Source organism: Protopterus annectens, chromosome 2.part1, assembly GCF_019279795.1.
Source record: "Protopterus annectens isolate FY-2018-M chromosome 2.part1, PAN1.0, whole genome shotgun sequence".
Classification (NCBI taxonomy): domain Eukaryota; kingdom Metazoa; phylum Chordata; order Ceratodontiformes; family Protopteridae; genus Protopterus; species Protopterus annectens.
The window spans coordinates 1876023011-1876039870 of NC_056729.1; the positions used below are offsets into that span (position 1 = coordinate 1876023011).

At 41.4% G+C, this 16860-nt stretch overlaps 1 protein-coding gene across 5 annotated transcripts in view; it reads left to right on the top strand.

The window, feature by feature from the left end:
• DCTN1 (dynactin subunit 1) overlaps positions 1–16860 on the top strand; it is a 1835652-nt gene that overhangs the window by 90641 nt on the left and 1728151 nt on the right. For all 5 annotated transcript variants that reach the window (XM_044063298.1, XM_044063299.1, XM_044063300.1 and 2 more), the window contains exon 2: positions 10233–10484. In XM_044063298.1, the coding sequence (XP_043919233.1) occupies positions 10233–10484 (252 nt within the window). The remainder of the gene's footprint in view (positions 1–10232; positions 10485–16860) is intronic.

Below are 16860 nucleotides of genomic sequence, written 5' to 3' on the forward strand. Positions count from 1 at the left end.
CAGTACAAGGACAAAATGATTGACTTCAGAAATTGGCTAAGCTTCTGATGTCATTCTAAGGGGATCCAGTAGCTGTCTGCCTGGGACGACATCGATGCTTTGCCAGAGATGGCCTGCACCTGTCGCCCATGAGATTCCGGATACAGGTTAAGGCTCTTGCCGCCCCTGTAGTGCCTTTTTTAGACAAGGTTCAAATGACAAATTCACCACCGTAACAGGAACTGGCAAGCAAAAACTGAGGGTAATGCTAGAAGTCTAAACCTCAAAATGCACTCGCTCAAGGCACTCCTTAAAATGGAGAACATCGATATCTGTGCAGTGACTGAGAACCTGGTTCAAGGCTCCAAAGAGATCCCCTACACTACCAGGCTATAACTCATACCACACTTTTCGGCCACGCAACCTGGACCGGAACACCAAAGCGGAGGTGTGTCCATATCCATTAAGGATATCCACACTTCCAGGCTAGTTGCTCAGCATAATGCATCCGAGGTTATCCAAGTGCAACTAACTCTGGGCAAAACTACAATCCAAATTGTAGCTTGCTACAGCTCCCCCATCATGCCCCATGATTCCCACTCCTCTTTTCTTGATATACTGGAAAATATTAGGGTTCTACCAAACACCCTAATAATGGGTGATTTCAACTACCCCACCATTAACTGGGAAAACTACTCATGTACCAGCTCCTTCACTCAACGCTTTCTGGAATTCATAAATTCCACTGCCCTGGATCAACTTATCCACACCCCCACCAAAGGCAACAATATCCTAGACCTAGTCATTACCAACATGAGTGACCGGTGTTCCACACCCGAAGTCAACTCCTCGTTGGTCAGATCCGACCATAAACTAATCACACTAGATATCCACATCTCACCCCCCCCCCCCCATTAAGGAAACCATGGTAAAAAATTTCTCCAAAGCCAACTTCATGATTCTTAAGACAGAAGTGGCGAACTTCATGACACCCATGCAAATGGGCAATACAGTTACAACTGCTGAATCCTACACAAATGCACTCTATAAGCACTTACATGAGTGCATGGATCGTGCTATCCTACAAGAAAAGGAAGCCAATCTGGTGGTCCCCTGCAGTAAACAAACTGTACAACAGAAGGAAGAAACTGTTGCAAAAGATAGTAAAATCCCATGAGTGGTGGAGCTCCCTGGTCAGCCTCAGTAAGAAGCTGAGATTCCTTATAAGAACCTCCAAAGCTAGCTATGAAAATAAAATCACCACTGATTCTAAAGACAACCACAAAACATTCTATAGCTATGTCAAGAATCTCAATGGCAACACCCAGATCTGCTCTGAGTTACAGCACAACGGAATGAAAATTACAGAACCAACGGATATTGCCAACATCCTGGCAGATAGGTTCAGTGCTAACTTTACCACCCTCTCACACCCTAAAGGGACCTTATCTATACAGGAAGAATGCAGAGTCCCTGTAATCATAACTACACAGGTAAAAGCTGCTCTCTCTAAAGCAAAAAACACAGCATCCATAGGGACTGCACAACATCCCAGGCTGCATTTTACACAAACTTCAGAACGAACTGGCTCCCAACCTAAGTACCATGTTTAGTCATAGCCTCACATCAGGCTTTGTGCCCACTGAATGGTGCACAGCAACGGTTATCCCACTCCACAAAGGGGATGCCACCATTGATCCCGGGAACTATCGCCCTATTAGCCTGACGAGCCTGGTCTGCAAGGCCATGGAACGTATCATTATGGAACTCATAAACAAAGACACTGGTAACCTCCAAACTCTGGACCCCACCCAGTTCGGGTTTGTGAAAGGCAGATCATGCATCCTGAACCTAATCGACTGAGGCAAGTCACCAAAGCTGTAGATGAGGCAAAGGTGGTTCACACAGCCTATCTTGACCTCGCCAAGGCTTTTGATACCATCCCCCATTCTGGAATTATTGCTAAACTCACTAAACTAGGTATAACTCCCCATGTCACAAGATTGGTTGCCAACTGGCTCACTGACAGAACCCACACTGTAAAAGTTGCAGACACCAAATCTGGCATCAAACCAGTGGCAAGTGGAATACCACAGGGTTCAGTCCTGGGATCTCTCCTGTAGATACCAAACACAGAAGGCCCCTGGCTAATGAAGTTCGCAGATGACTGCGAACTAGGAGCCATAGTCGAATCCCCAAATGATGTGGACATCCTACAGAAGGGCCTCAATGAGACAGATGCCTGGTGTCAGAGCCATGGCTTCAAGCTCAATGCCAAAAAGTGCATTGTCATTCCCTTGGGTAAAAACTCTGTACCCATTAATTACCACATAGGCAGCAGTCTACTTAACACCGAATGTGTAATAAGAGACCTTGGGACCCAGGTGGACAGTAGTCTCTCCTTTGTAATCACATCGCCACAGTAGTCAGGAAGTCCTTCTACATGGCACACCTCATCACAAAAGGGTTCTCATCCAGGAAAAAGAGGTCATTGTTGCCCTCTACTCGACACTCTGACCCATTATAGAGTACAACTGCCCTTTTGGAACGTATCTCACAAGACATCTGCAGCAGCTGAAAAGGCCACAGAAGTACTGGCCTGAAACAGATGCCCTACACTGACCATCTCAAAAAAAACTCCGGCTTTACTCCGTAGCATATTGCCTACTCCAAGGTGATTTCTGCCTAACATATAAAGCTATGTCAAACCCAGAGCTGTTGGACATGCTACACCTAAAAAAATCCCAATCTCTCCGAGCTACAAACTCTAGGGACCTAAACCTTGTCTCCACAATAAACAGGACATGCTTGAGGGGATAGATTCCTGTCCCAGAGACTTCCCGTACTCTGGAACAAGCTACCCATCTATGTCAAACAAGGTTCCTCATTAGCACTCAAGAAAAATCTTTGAGTGGATGGGAAATAGGAAATATACCCCCGGGAATCACTTCTGTGGCTCTGCTCGACCGTGGCACAGGAAAATAACTTTCTTGGGTGGCATAAGCCAGGGAACCTTGTTGGCTAGGCTTACTTAGGCCCTTGGGCTGATAGCGTAGTACCTGCCTATGAACCTATTATTAGACTAAATACAATATTATGTAGCATTGAAATGTACATTTATAAGGGTGACAGTTCATTATTTACTCATAAAGCAAATGTCAGAGTGGAAAAGTTCAAATAGTGGAAAAACAGGAGGAGGGGAAGAGAAGAAAGAGTGAGAAAAAGTATTTGTTAGAAGTAATAATTAGGGTAGATATGGGAGGCAGGAGAAAAAATGAGTAAAAGCAACATTACAAGTAAGAGAAACGAAACCAAGGAAAAGAAGAAATAACATGGACAACAAGATTTACTGTGTGTGGGGTGTGTGTGTGGGGTGTGTGTGTGGGGGTGGTATAAAAGAACTATAAAGCAAATCTGCACTGATACCTGCGTGCTGCCTGATGAGGGGGACACTTGTGCAAGTGCAGTGGACTGGCTCCTGTAGGAAAGGATGGCAGCATACCTCTCAACATCATAGAACAAGAAATCTGGACAAGGCCATAAATAATAGGGGACCAAAGGCCCAAAATTGGAACCATTTATAAATATTGCACTTACAAACTTAGAAAGTTGATAAACAAGTTTTGCATTAAGAGTGAATTTTCTTAAGGATATGAAGTCTGAAAATCAAATGCCTGTCAACTTTCTGAATTCAGTGTTCAATGAATTTCCAGTGATTTGACAGAAAACTGCAATTTTATGAAAAACAGGCAAAAAAATCTGGACTTTCTGCAAAATCTGTACTGTTGAGAGATATGGATGGGAGTCTTGAAACAACACCCATCAATCATTTTCATTTGTTTGCCGAAGCCATTACAGCAGTGTTTTGCAGAGAGGTGGGAAAAGCCTTAAATTTGACTGGTATGTTGTGTGGGTGTGGGTAGCTGTGTTTGTGGAAGGTGGAGATGTGCTTTCTAAGTGTGGTGCGAATGTTATGGATTATGAAATGAAGAGATAGAGTAAAATTGTGCTCAGTGAAGTCCCTAGCAATTTCATCCCTGTTTGATTCACACATATGCATTACCCTGTGTTTGTCAGTACTATGTTTGAGTGCATTGTTTTGGAGTGTGGTATCACTGCTACAGCTGCTGCTACTCTTTCAATACAAGTATCTTGCTTTTGAAGTTTTCTCCAGGAGTCTGTTGCTGAGAGGATGAGAGACATGCTACAGGTATACAACTAAGACAAACTAGATAAAGCAATAGTAAGAAAAAGTACTAGGTCACATCAGAGGCTTGGGAGGTCATTGTTAAGAAACGGAGAACTGTTGTCAAATTTATCATTAAATACCATAAGTTCAGGTTCTACTATAAGATAATAACTATGTAAAGATAACCATGTCAGCAGCCAAAATGCATTACAATTTGAATATTTTACTGTGCACATTTTAAAAAATGGATAGACTGGCCTAAACTCTGGACTGATGCATTTGCTTTTTTTTTTTTTTTTTTTTTATTATTCCTGGGAAATGCTATTCAGAAGTGAAGAGACATACAAGGGAACAGATCTAGTGGCACACCAGGCTGTGATTTTTTTATGTCTATTGTCATGCAAAGCTGACTAAATAGTTGAATCTAGTAAAGCTGGAAATGTAAGACTGTAGCCCACTGAAGGAGGGGAGATGGGAGGAGTAACCTGGCCAGGAAGTGAAATTTGCGAAACTGCTCCTTGTGAAAAGTCTTTTTTATCTCTGTAATTTGTTGACACTTTTGCAAGTTTCTTTCAGAGAATATGTAGTACATCAGTAGGAACAACATTTGTAAAACTCAACGCATACCAGTCAATGACACATGAGCTGCAGACTCTCAAACTTGGCAGTTTTGTTCAGGCATTCCATTCTAAGTGAATGGAAGTCTAGTCTGACAGCAAATGGTAGGGCTATTTGTTCTCAGTCTGTGCATTATGGGACAGATTTAGTTTTCCAAAGGAATCATGTCTGCCCCCATGAGGGCAGACAAGAGTAAAAACAAAATAAAATTAGGAATGAGTACTTATTTTGCTGCAGGCAGCTTTGGGAGCTGTAGTAAATCATGACAAGATAAAAAAAATATATGTTTTCTTCATCATTTGCCCATAGTGGTCCTTTAAGTGACCATAGACCTACCTTCTTAATCAGTCATCGACTCAGCCCACCCAGAACCATAGTTTACAAAGTTGTATAAAATACCAAAAACTTCTCCAATGAAGCATTCTTAAACATGCTCAATAAATGTAACTGGACACACCTCCATTATCTCCCACTCGACCAGTTCTCCAACGAAGCATTCTTAAACATGCTCAATAAATGTAACTGGACACCTCTCCATTATCTCCCACTTGACCAGTCCTCCAATGAAGCATTCTTAAACATGCTCAATAAATGTAACTGGACACCTCTCCATTATCTCCCACTTGACCAGTTCTCCAACGAAGCATTCTTAAACGTGCTCAATAAATGTAACTGGACACCTCTCCATTATCTCCCACTCGACCAGTCCTCCAACGAAGCATTCTTAAACATGCTCAATAAATGTAACTGGACACCTCTCCATTATCTCCCACTCTACCAGTTCTCCAACGAAGCATTCTTAAACATGCTCAATAAATGTAACTGGACACCTCTCCATTATCTCCCACTTGACCAGTCCTCCAATGAAGCATTCTTAAACATGCTCAATAAATGTAACTGGACACCTCTCCATTATCTCCCACTTGACCAGTTCTCCAACGAAGCATTCTTAAACGTGCTCAATAAATGTAACTGGACACCTCTCCATTATCTCCCACTCGACCAGTCCTCCAACGAAGCATTCTTAAACATGCTCAATAAATGTAACTGGACACCTCTCCATTATCTCCCACTCTACCAGTTCTCCAACGAAGCATTCTTAAACATGCTCAATAAATGTAACTGGACACCTCTCCATTATCTCCCACTCGACCAGTCCTCCAACGAAGCATTCTTAAACATGCTCAATAAATGTAACTGGACACCTCTCCATTATCTCCCACTCTACCAGTCCTCCAACGAAGCATTCTTAAACATGCTCAATAAATGTAACTAGACACCTCTCCATTATCTCCCACTCGACCAGGCCGTAACATACTTCAGTGACCCATTTTTAGCTATTCTCAATGGCTTAGCACCAACTCATAGATATAATAATAAAAATAAGAGATTGCTCTGGCTATCAAAAGAAACCATTAGACTTCAAAAACTAAGGGACAAAACTTGGTTTCAATACCAGAAAACAAAAGACAATAAAAGTCTGCTTGCATACCAGCAGCTCCTCAATCGACCAAAAAAAAAAACAACTCAGACTTGACAAAAAAGAAACGCATTATACATCTATGCAAAACAAATATGAAAACAATCCCAAAAAGTTTTGGCATGCAATTAACTAGCTTCTCCACCCAAGTAAAGCCACAACCTCAGAACCAACAACCAAAGCAATGAGTATTGCCTGACAAATCAACACCTACTTTATAAACACCATCCTCTCCTTAGTTACAGGGAAAAGAAACACCCCACCATCTCTTCCATTTAATGTGGAAAGTAAGAATAACTCTTTTGACCTCAAACCTGTCCCAACTAACATCACAAAAACTAAAACCTTCATCATTAGCAGCAGACCAACTCCCCAGTGAGTGCTTCAAACTTTCAGCTGATGTCATAGCTCTGCCTATCTCCTTTATGGTAGATAGGTCTATAGCAGAACAATATGTCCCAAAATTATGGAAAGGAGGAATGTCAACAGAATTAAACAATTACACACAATTCCAAAGACATGCATCTGGAGCATTTCTCCCCAGGCGTCCGCTGAAAACAGGCTCTGGAACCTAGTCGGACTTTCCCGGTCAACAAAATGATAAATAAAAAAAATAAAAATTACAGACCTATAGCCATCCTTTTTCCCCTGTGTCAGAATTCTGGAAAAATGTATACATGCTCAATTACTACAATACCTGCTATCTCGCAACCTTATCTGTCCTTCCCACCATGTTTCAGACCGAAACACAGCACCACCACAGCCCTAATTAATAACACCATCAGCCAACTCAGAAATTCAAACCAGCAAGTAGCATCAATCTTCCTAGACATGTCAAAAGCGTTCAACACCGTCTAACATCAGAAACTCCTTGATAATCTTGCCTCAGGTTCTCAAAGACTTCCTGTCCTGGTTCCTAAACTGTCTTTCTGATTGACAACAAGCAGTGTGATGGAAATCTGAACTCTCACCCCTTCTGCCTGTCTCAGTCAGAGTCCCTCACGGATCCATACTAGACCCTTTTTTTCACCATTTTCTCTAATGATCTAGCCTCATCCACAACACAGGCTAAAGTAGTTCAGTATATGGACAACTCACCTGACCAGACTTCCAAATAGTAGCCCAACAAGCTCAGATTTGACCACATAGCCATCACAAGTAAGAAAGTTCACTTTAAACTTGGGTCACTTCATGTGGGTCACTTCATTATGGGTCACTTTATTAGCGGACTGGAGTTCCGCTGTGGTGACCCCTAACCGGGAAAAGCCGAAAGACACAAACAAACAGAAGCAAGCCATTCCTCGCTGATAATACCAGACCAGCCATATCCAGAACATTCTTCTCTATGCTCCTATATGCTTTCCCCCTCTTTGTCAACTTAAAAAGATCAGTTAACCAAACTGGAAACTTGTTACAACAAGTAGCCCGCTTCTCAGCCAGATCACCAAACCCACCACTGTATTGCTGTACATAAATTAAATTGGCTCGAGCTGCCTAACCTTCTCCATCTCTACCAACTTGAATTCACACACAATATCATCTTCCATCCTGACGGTTGCCCATCCCTCAAGGAACATGTTGGTCCCTACTCATGCCCACAAAGTCTAAGATCTGCAGACAGACTTTCTCACAGCAAACAAAGCTAACACTCACGGTAAAGCCCAATTCTCAAATCAAACAGTGAAATTGTGGAACTCTGTACCCACACCCTCCGAAACACACTTGAATCTACAAATTTCAAACTAATATTTGAACATCTATCCAACAACTGGCATTGCACCTGCACCAAACCTGACAAGATATCTGTAACTCTCTCACCATACTGTCCACTGCTTACCTCATTTCTCCATCTCCTCTGTGTTACTTCTGCTCATAAAATATATAGGAAATCTCACTTGTTCATATTTAATATGTACACCGTACTAATTTTATTATTCTTGCAGTGACTCTCATTTGTTCATATTTAATATGTACACCATACTAATTTTATTGTTCTTGCAGTGACTCTCACTTGTTCATATTTAATATGTGCACCATACTAATTTTATTATTCTTGCAGTGACTCTCACTTGTTCATATTTAATATGTGCACCGCACTAATTTTATTATTCTTGCAGTGACTCTCACTTATTTATATTTACTATGTACACCGTACTAATTTTATTATTCTTGCAGTGACTCTCACTTGTTTATATTTACTATGTACACCGTACTAATTTTATTGTTTTTGCAGTGACTCTCACTTGTTCATATTTAATATGTACACCATACTAATTTTATTATTCTTGCAGTGACTCTCACATGTTCATATTTAATATGTACACCGTACTAATTTTGTTGTTCTTGCAGTGACTCTCACTTGTTCATATTTAATATGTACACCGTACTAATTTTAAATTTGCATGATTTTATGGTGTGCGCTTATGCACATGTGAATGATCTGGAAAACAGATGGCTGGTGGTGAAAGACTAATTTGTCTTCATGGCTGCACAAATGATAGGCTATTTGTGTTTCCATTAATTCTGTCTTTGGTAAGTAACACCTAATTTGATGCATTTCCTTTGGCTTGATTCCCCTTGAAAAAGCGAGGTCTGAGGGTAGGTAGTGCTAAAATGTAAGTGGCCACATGGCCCAGTGAGTGTGCGTGTGCTTGTATGCGTTTGCTTGTGTGTGCGCATGCTTGCTTGTGTGTGCGCATGCTTGCTTGTGTGTGCGCATGCTTGCTTGTGTGTGCGCATGCTTGCTTGTGTGTGCGCATGCTTGCTTGTGTGTGCGCACGCTTGCTTGTGTGTGTGTTGAAGTATATGCGATTGCAACCAAATATTGCAGACTTTGCTTTGGCAGTGTGCTTCTCATGCACCAGTGGGTTGGGGTGAGTATGGTCACTGTAGTTAGTTGTGGTGATACTGCTGTTGCACCAGTACCCTTCCTTCTGTCCTAATCGGCTAGTAGGGTAGAGTGGTTCCTGCCCCTGGTCCAACCGAAGGCATTTCCTGTACAGAAGTCTGCTCTTGCAGACTGAGAGGGCAGAATAGGACCTGGCAATATAGTGCTGCTGACTGCAGCTGTAATTAAAAGGGCAGGAGATGACTAAGGACTATGAAAGCTTTGTGTATACAAATTGAAATCTGTGAAGTTTTCCAGATGTTTGACTAGCTGTATATTCAGATTTATTATTTTTTTTCTCTTCCCATTTCCTCAGAATCTGCCTTGATGGCTCCCCTACTTTGTACCAAGTTAGATTATCCATTCCACTAGTGCCTGTGGCCAGTTTGTTCCAGCCTGGGAATCCTAATCAGGCCATTCATTCCCACTTTGATGAGAGTTCAGTCATAGATAAGAGGACAGCTTCAGGTACTGCCAAGTGGCCTGTCCATCACTTGCACAGAGCATGCATCATGGCTGTGCAGAGAGGAGCTTGGCATTGGCAGTTTGAGCCAACCTGACAGCTGTGAGCAAGAGATGCATCCAACTTCCCTTAGCTGTCATCAGTCCCAGCAGCCTCCCGCCCTGTAAGGATGAGCGAGTTGTCATTGGCTACTGAAGCTCATCCGTTCCCACCCCATTCCTCAGATGTTCATGCTGCTAAAGGAACGCTGTTCACCTGGGCTATAATTGGGACTTCATCTCTGTGCAACACAGGGCTGGGGGGGGGATGTTGCTCAGCTTTTGGCAGTAAACCATGCTAGTAAACATTATAAACTCTTAAGGACTGAAATTGATGATAAAAATATTTTATATGTAAAAAGTAGTACTCTAGCATTTTGGAAACAAAGAACAGAGCTGGTGTTGCCCCCAAACTTCCCACCTCTTTTATTTATTTATATATATATATATATATATATATATATATATATATATATATATATATAATTTATAAAGTTCATGATCACCATTGCTTTCTTCTGTAAGTATTGCTTTGTGTTTGAAGTTGACACTGATAATTTTTGGTCTGCCCCCTACAGGTGGTCACCAGTAGCAGCAGCAGGATGAGTACAGAGGGCAACAGCAAGCCCCTTAAGGTGGGCTCCCGTGTAGAAGTCATCGGAAAGGGACATCGAGGTACTGTAGCCTATGTTGGAGCAACCATGTTTGCAAGTGGAAAGTGGGTAGGTGTGATCCTAGATGAAGCAAAAGGAAAGAATGATGGGACAGTACAAGGACGCAGGTACTTTACCTGTGAAGAGAATCACGGCATCTTCGTACGGCAGTCTCAGGTAGCGCTGAACTCATTTTAGCTGATTCTTTATTGCTGTGCATCAACTGAAACTAGAATGAAAAATGAATTTGCTTCACTGAACTTTAAAAGTAACATTTCTTGCAAATTCTCTTCAGGAGCAGTGGCTTATTTCTCTGTCCTTGCACGTGTATTGGAGGGGTGAATGAAGCTTGTCGTTACTGTCTGCGTATGTTTTGGTGGTTTGAAGAATACCTGACTGAAAGCCTTATAGCAGTACAGAGTGCCAAGGTCCTGTTGCATGCTACTGTGTCCCTGTATTTCAGGAAGTCCTGTGTGCGCCTGCGTTTTCATTATGCAAAATGTGCTTAAGGTGACAATGCTGTCTCCCTTCCTGTTTGGGTTTCATGAACTGGATATCTAGTGGCAGCCTAGTTCTGGAGACTGTCCAATTTAGGGATGTAATTTATCATCAAAACGTGTACTGTTGGTCTGAAGTGACTGATCTTCAAGGTGTTCCAGAAATCTTTTGATGAATGAGTGAAAAAATACTAAAAATTAACATCTTGGTCATTGGTCATGGTTTTCTCTCAAAGCTATTGACTTGCTCTCTGCAGTTCAGGAGATGCAGCTAGCTTAGGTGGAGGAACTTAAGTCTATTTGGGATCTAACTCCTGCTGCGTACAGCAGCAGGACTGCAAGCATTGCACTGGGCTATGGTGGGGAAGTGAGAACGAGTTATGGGACAAATGTCAGTTTATATCCCTATCCTTGTATGTGGTCATGAGCTTTGAGTAGTAAAAGAACGGATAACTGTTGGGGTAGAAGCAGCTGAGATTGGCCTCATTCACAAGCTAGTTGGTCTTTATTGTTCCATGACAGGGTGAGAAGCATGGTGGTCTAGGAGGGCCTTTGGGGTATAGCCAATGCTTCTTCCTGTAAAATAGGGTGAGTTGGGATAATCTGGCACCTCCCAAGCAAGGTATACCAGGCCTGGCCCACTGAGGGAAATCACTAGGAGAAACCCAATAAATGGAGAGATTATATAAAGATTATTCCTGTGGATTGGGAGTAGTATCCTGTCATGCTCAGGTTCCTGCCACCTTAACATTCGCCAGGGCGAACAGTTTATAAAATAATCATGAGCATTTCTTTAGTACTATTACAGCTGACTGTTGTTTTGACAGTTGCATGTTGAGTTAATTGGATCACAAGAGCACTGTTGTCAATCCTGATTGCCAAACTGCCACTACCTTTTAATACATAGTTTATGAATATTTATTTTACGTGTTACTTGCTTGAATTTATTTTTTACTTGCACAAAATAAAAAATTAATAAAAGCAGGTTGTGTAAATTTTATTAGTGTAATATATTCAACTTGCTGTTTATAGTATCTGCAGCTCTGGGTTTTTATAAAAATGAGCCAGACTGAAATGTAAAAGGCATCTATGCATACTGTGTAGTGTTCAGATATTGAAGTGTTCCTTAGGAGTATGGCTGATCGCCTTTCTTACTGTGAATTCATCTAGCAGTTGGTGCAGGAGAATAAGGCTCTGAGCTGTTAAAAAGCTAATTCTTGTAGTCCGGGGTACAGTATTTGATTAACTGCAGTTCTGTTTACCTACCGTGTGACTGAGCAAAGTCACTTAACGGGAGAGTATTCCTAGGGTCACCCCTTGTCCACTGGGCATACTCCCACTTAAATGAGTAAAATAATAAAAGAAAATGTGAAGAATCGACACATATATAGGTACATAAGGTACTTTAGCTATAGGCTATTCATAGTATCATAGTGTACTAACCTCTCGACCCGGAGGTCATTTCAAGCCTAGCAGATTCATCCCAATGTACTACCATAGGTAACACTAGGCAGTACTCAGGATTGCATTTAGTAAAGAATACAAATGCCCAGTAGGGTTGTGGGCGCTATCCCTGGTAAGAATTTATGATACTCCATCCACTTGTCCAGGTTCCTCTTGAACAGTGTCTGAGGTGAATTTTTTTGCATCTTGTTAGTCTTTTACTTGGGAACAGTGTTAGTTCTCGGGAGAAGTTTTACTTTTTTTTGCATATTTACAGATTTGTTAAATTTGTTTCCAAGGTTGTACACTGATCACAATAGACTATTTGCAGCCACAGCCCAGATGAGAAAATTAACAAAGAAAAATAAAACGGAACAAATTCAGAAACGTTGAGTCGTTTTAGAAGCTGGAGAATCCCATTGACAGTTGAAACAGTATGTAAATATTAATAGAGTGGAAAAACGAATGTGAATTAATTTTAGACGTATATATGACAAGAAACGGCAGGTGAGAACAGAGGGTCGAAGTAGAGGTGATGCAGGTGAGGAAGGAGTTGGGTGATGTCTCCTGTGGAAAAGCACTTGCAATCAGATTTTTGATTTAGGTCTTTTGAGCGGAGCTCTGAACAGAGGAAAAGAGGAGACTTCAATTTTGCACCCAAACTCTAACGATCCCCCTCCACCTCAACAAAAAGGAGAAGGGATTGTCAGTGCAATTAGTTTCAGGTGTCTGGAGTGACTGAGTTAATCGGAAGAGGTTGCTGAGGCTGTAGACAGTGGTTTTATTGAGTTTGGCTGCAAGATATGGAAAAGCACCTGGTTGAAGTAGTTTGAAAAGAGAGACCCTAGGAGTAACTCAACTCTGCACTGCAGGTGGCTTCCGAGAGAGTAGTGCAGTGATGTACCTAACGGAAGAATTGAAAATGAATTTGCAGATTGTTTTCAGTGGATGAGTTTTGTTTTTTTATATGTAGAGGCTGTGGCTGTGATGGGAGCCCATATTCAAGTTGAGCAAGGCAGACTCTCTTGCCTATTGCAGCTCAAGATGCTCAGGTTCCCTGTCCATGAGGGACAGGGGTGCTTAATAACGGTTGAATTCTTGGTTACACAGCCATTCATCCAAATGACTTTATAGAGTAAGCAAAGTACTTTGCTTTATGTAGAATGGAAAACTGTTCCATAGAAGCAGTATTCTCTGTAATACAAGCATTGTTCTATGTATGTATATTTAACATGGAGCACTGAATGAATTTAACCATTTGTGAAGCCTCAGTCAAGGTTACATAACAGTAATGTAGTGTTGTAGTTATAGTGATGTAATATAAAAAAAACTGTACAGATTTACACAAAGATTTAAACAGATGTAGAGTCCTGAGTATGCAATATATAATGCAGTTAATAGGTTAGGTAGGTGTAGTCCAACCAAAACAGTGGGCATAGTGTGTACAAGTTTGGAGGGAAATATTTGCAGTGAAGAGAAGAAAGTGCAATAGAAGACCTAGTAACTGGAAAGATGGACATAGATGCGCAGAAGGGAATGGATTGGGCAGATGGGGAAGCAGCAGGTAGGAGTTTATGTACTGGAGAGGTTAGGATATTGAGAAGACGAGGTGTTCTGAGACGAGTGTAATAATGCAGCTCTGGGAGTTGGATGACCTGTACACTTACATTATTCAGTTAGGTATTCTCTGAACAGAGTCTGAAATGTTTGCAGTCTTTAATTTCAATAAAATCAGGTGGCAAAGACTGACACAGCTTAGGAGCAACAACTGAGAAGCTGAGCTCTGTGGAACCAAGTGTAGTGAATGGTGTTACCAGACTGGTCAGTAGTAAATTAGCTTGTTAAGCTGTATACAGTGCCATAGTTAATGGGGATGGTATGTGTTGGTGAAGGAATTTGTAGAGAAGGGAGCCAAGAAAGAGGCTGGTCCTGTATTGAATAGGAAGCCAATTTGCCTTTTTCAAGGAATTGCAAGGTTTTCTGTTGAAACATTGGCACTCAAAATGCTGAGGGGAGTTTGATAAAATAACAGATTTTATTGTAAAGAGATTGTAAGGTGGTAGTGTTTTGTAAGGCAGTGACAAATAGGGGTCAGCCATATTCTAGTTGTACAAGTAGAACATCTTTGCCTACGGCTGCTCTATGAGGGTTCTGAGAGGAAATACTGTATCTTATGGGCCTGGAATAGGAGGTACTTGAGTTTGGCTCTGACATTCTGAATGTGATTTTGGATGCTGAGGGACTTGTCAAGCCAAATGACAAGGTATCTAAACAATGTGGTGAATTTATTTAGGTTCTCATCTAGGTTTTAGATATGGAGACTCCTAGTGGCTTTAGTAAAGTTTTCTTTGTACCAAACAGCATGGACTTTTTGTGGTTGAGAAGTAGTTTCTAAGAACAAAGCCAATTGTTTAGTTGTAGATCAGCTGGAATTTGATTTTTGGATGATGTACTGAAAAGGGTTAGATCTATAGATAACCATGTCAGAGTAAAGCAGGCGTTGTAGATGATAAATGTTGAGGCACTTTTTTTCTAAAAGTGGGGAATAGTACCATTGCAAGAACTGATAACTTAGGAACCCTGAAAGAGTGATGGTAGTATCTGATAAGGTGGAGTTTGATTGGTTAGAAAATCTTTTTATTTATTTATTTTTATTTTATTTTATATTTGTTGACCGGGCTAGTCCAGCTGGATAATTTCCATTTTCAGTGGAGGCCCGGGGAGAAAAGCTCCATAGATTAAAATAAGGTTATAGAGATTATACAATTACAAAAAATGTGAGAAACTCAAACAGTGGGCAACAATGCATACATATTAGTTTAGATAAAGTAATACAAAACATATAGTACTATCTACGTATTGAGAAAGGCATTAATTGTTTACAGTACTATTGTGTGAGAATAGGGTAATTACTCATTTTAAAATGTATAATAGACAAATTTTATTTATTTATTTTTTTAAGAGCAATAGAAATAGTACAGTCATACAGTTGTAATGTCATTTGTGTTGACAGAGAAAGATAGTTTTAAAATAAGAATTGGGTAGATTCAGAGCGTACTCCAATACCTTATAAGAAGGATAATGGGATGGAGTGATTATCCAGGTCAAAGGCCCAGGTAAGGTCAGTGAATACTGTCCCAGTGAGGTTACTTTTATCCACATTAGTGAGTATGTCATCAGTGAATATTGAGAATACAGTTGTAGTGCTTCTACTTGCCCAAAAGCTATGCCCCTTGTGGTAAAGTATGTGGTGTTGGTCAAAATAAGTGTGATCGGGTTGTAAACCTGTCCCTCCAATATTTAGTTTGCAAAGGAGATTGAGATCCCTTGAGTTGGCATTTATGGTACCAGTGGATTTGCTAATCTGTAATAGGTCTGGCAGAATAGGGCCTACTGAAGCCCTGCATGTAAGACAGAGATTGCATCTTATTAGCCTGAGTAAAGTTTTACTGCTCCTAGAGGTTATCAGGTAAAGATTGTGATGAGTAGTCTGCATTTCACCAGAACAGCTTGACAAACTACTTGAATAGATCCAGGGCAGATCATTTTGAATGGTGATTGAATAGAGAGGGCATCTTTCAGGTTGTTAGTACACCAGATATAGATATTTTTACCTGCACTCTGAGCCATCAGCTTGGAATGTTTTCTTCAGGACTGTATGCAAGGAAGCCTGGAAAATGGACATAATCTCCTTCCCATGGAAAGGGAAGATGTTCTTCATTCCACATTGCTGCAGTCCTAACTATTGGGTAGTCCGCTGTCCAGTCGGCCCGAATAACAAAGTATACGGCTGACGTCGGTCACGGCGCATTAGACTGACGTCAGTACGTCAGGGTACTAATGCGCATGACCGACGTCATATCCTCAGTCTTTTTTGCCGCATGGTCCGATGCAGAAGCAGTTTTGCGAGTGCAGGTTGGCGTTCTGAAAGTTTCTGAAGTCAGAGTTTCAGACCGAATCAAAGTTGGCTAAGTACCCCGTTGGGGAATATTTTGTTTTTTTCTTGCCTCAGTATTTAACGGATGTCAGAAAAGTGAATTACTGTTTTTCTTGTGGGAAACAGATACCTCATAGGGATTACCATACTTTGTGTATACCTTGTTTAGGGCCTGAGCACGGCGTTGTTGGATGCGCTCTTGTGCTAGATTTAACAAACGCACTATTAAGAGAAGGTTAGACTGTGCCAGGTTAGTGTTTGGGAAGCGTTGTAATTATAAAATGCCGTCGGATGCTCCGGCGCCGCTTCAGCCAAAACGCAAGGACAAAGCAGCGAAGCCTAGAGTGGAAGAACCGACAGTCCCGGACGTCGGTTCTTTAGAAGGCTCAGTGGAGCCGGAGGTTCTGCCAGGAGTTTCTATGGAGTCTCAGGGAGAAACTTTACTGTTACAGGATGTGTCCTCTCAGGAAGTAGGCCAGGCTGAAGGGGCTTCTCAGGTGGCTGTTCTTCCCTCTCTTCCTAAGGTGGTTAGGGCCTCGCCTTCTGTTGCCAAGGCTTCTTTAAGGGGCAGGCCTACTTTAGCTTCAGTGAGGATTTTTCATTTTCAGAGACTCTGCATTCCATGAGGGAGCATTTTAAATGGGAAGGTCAAGGCCTACTTTAGCTTCTAAGATTT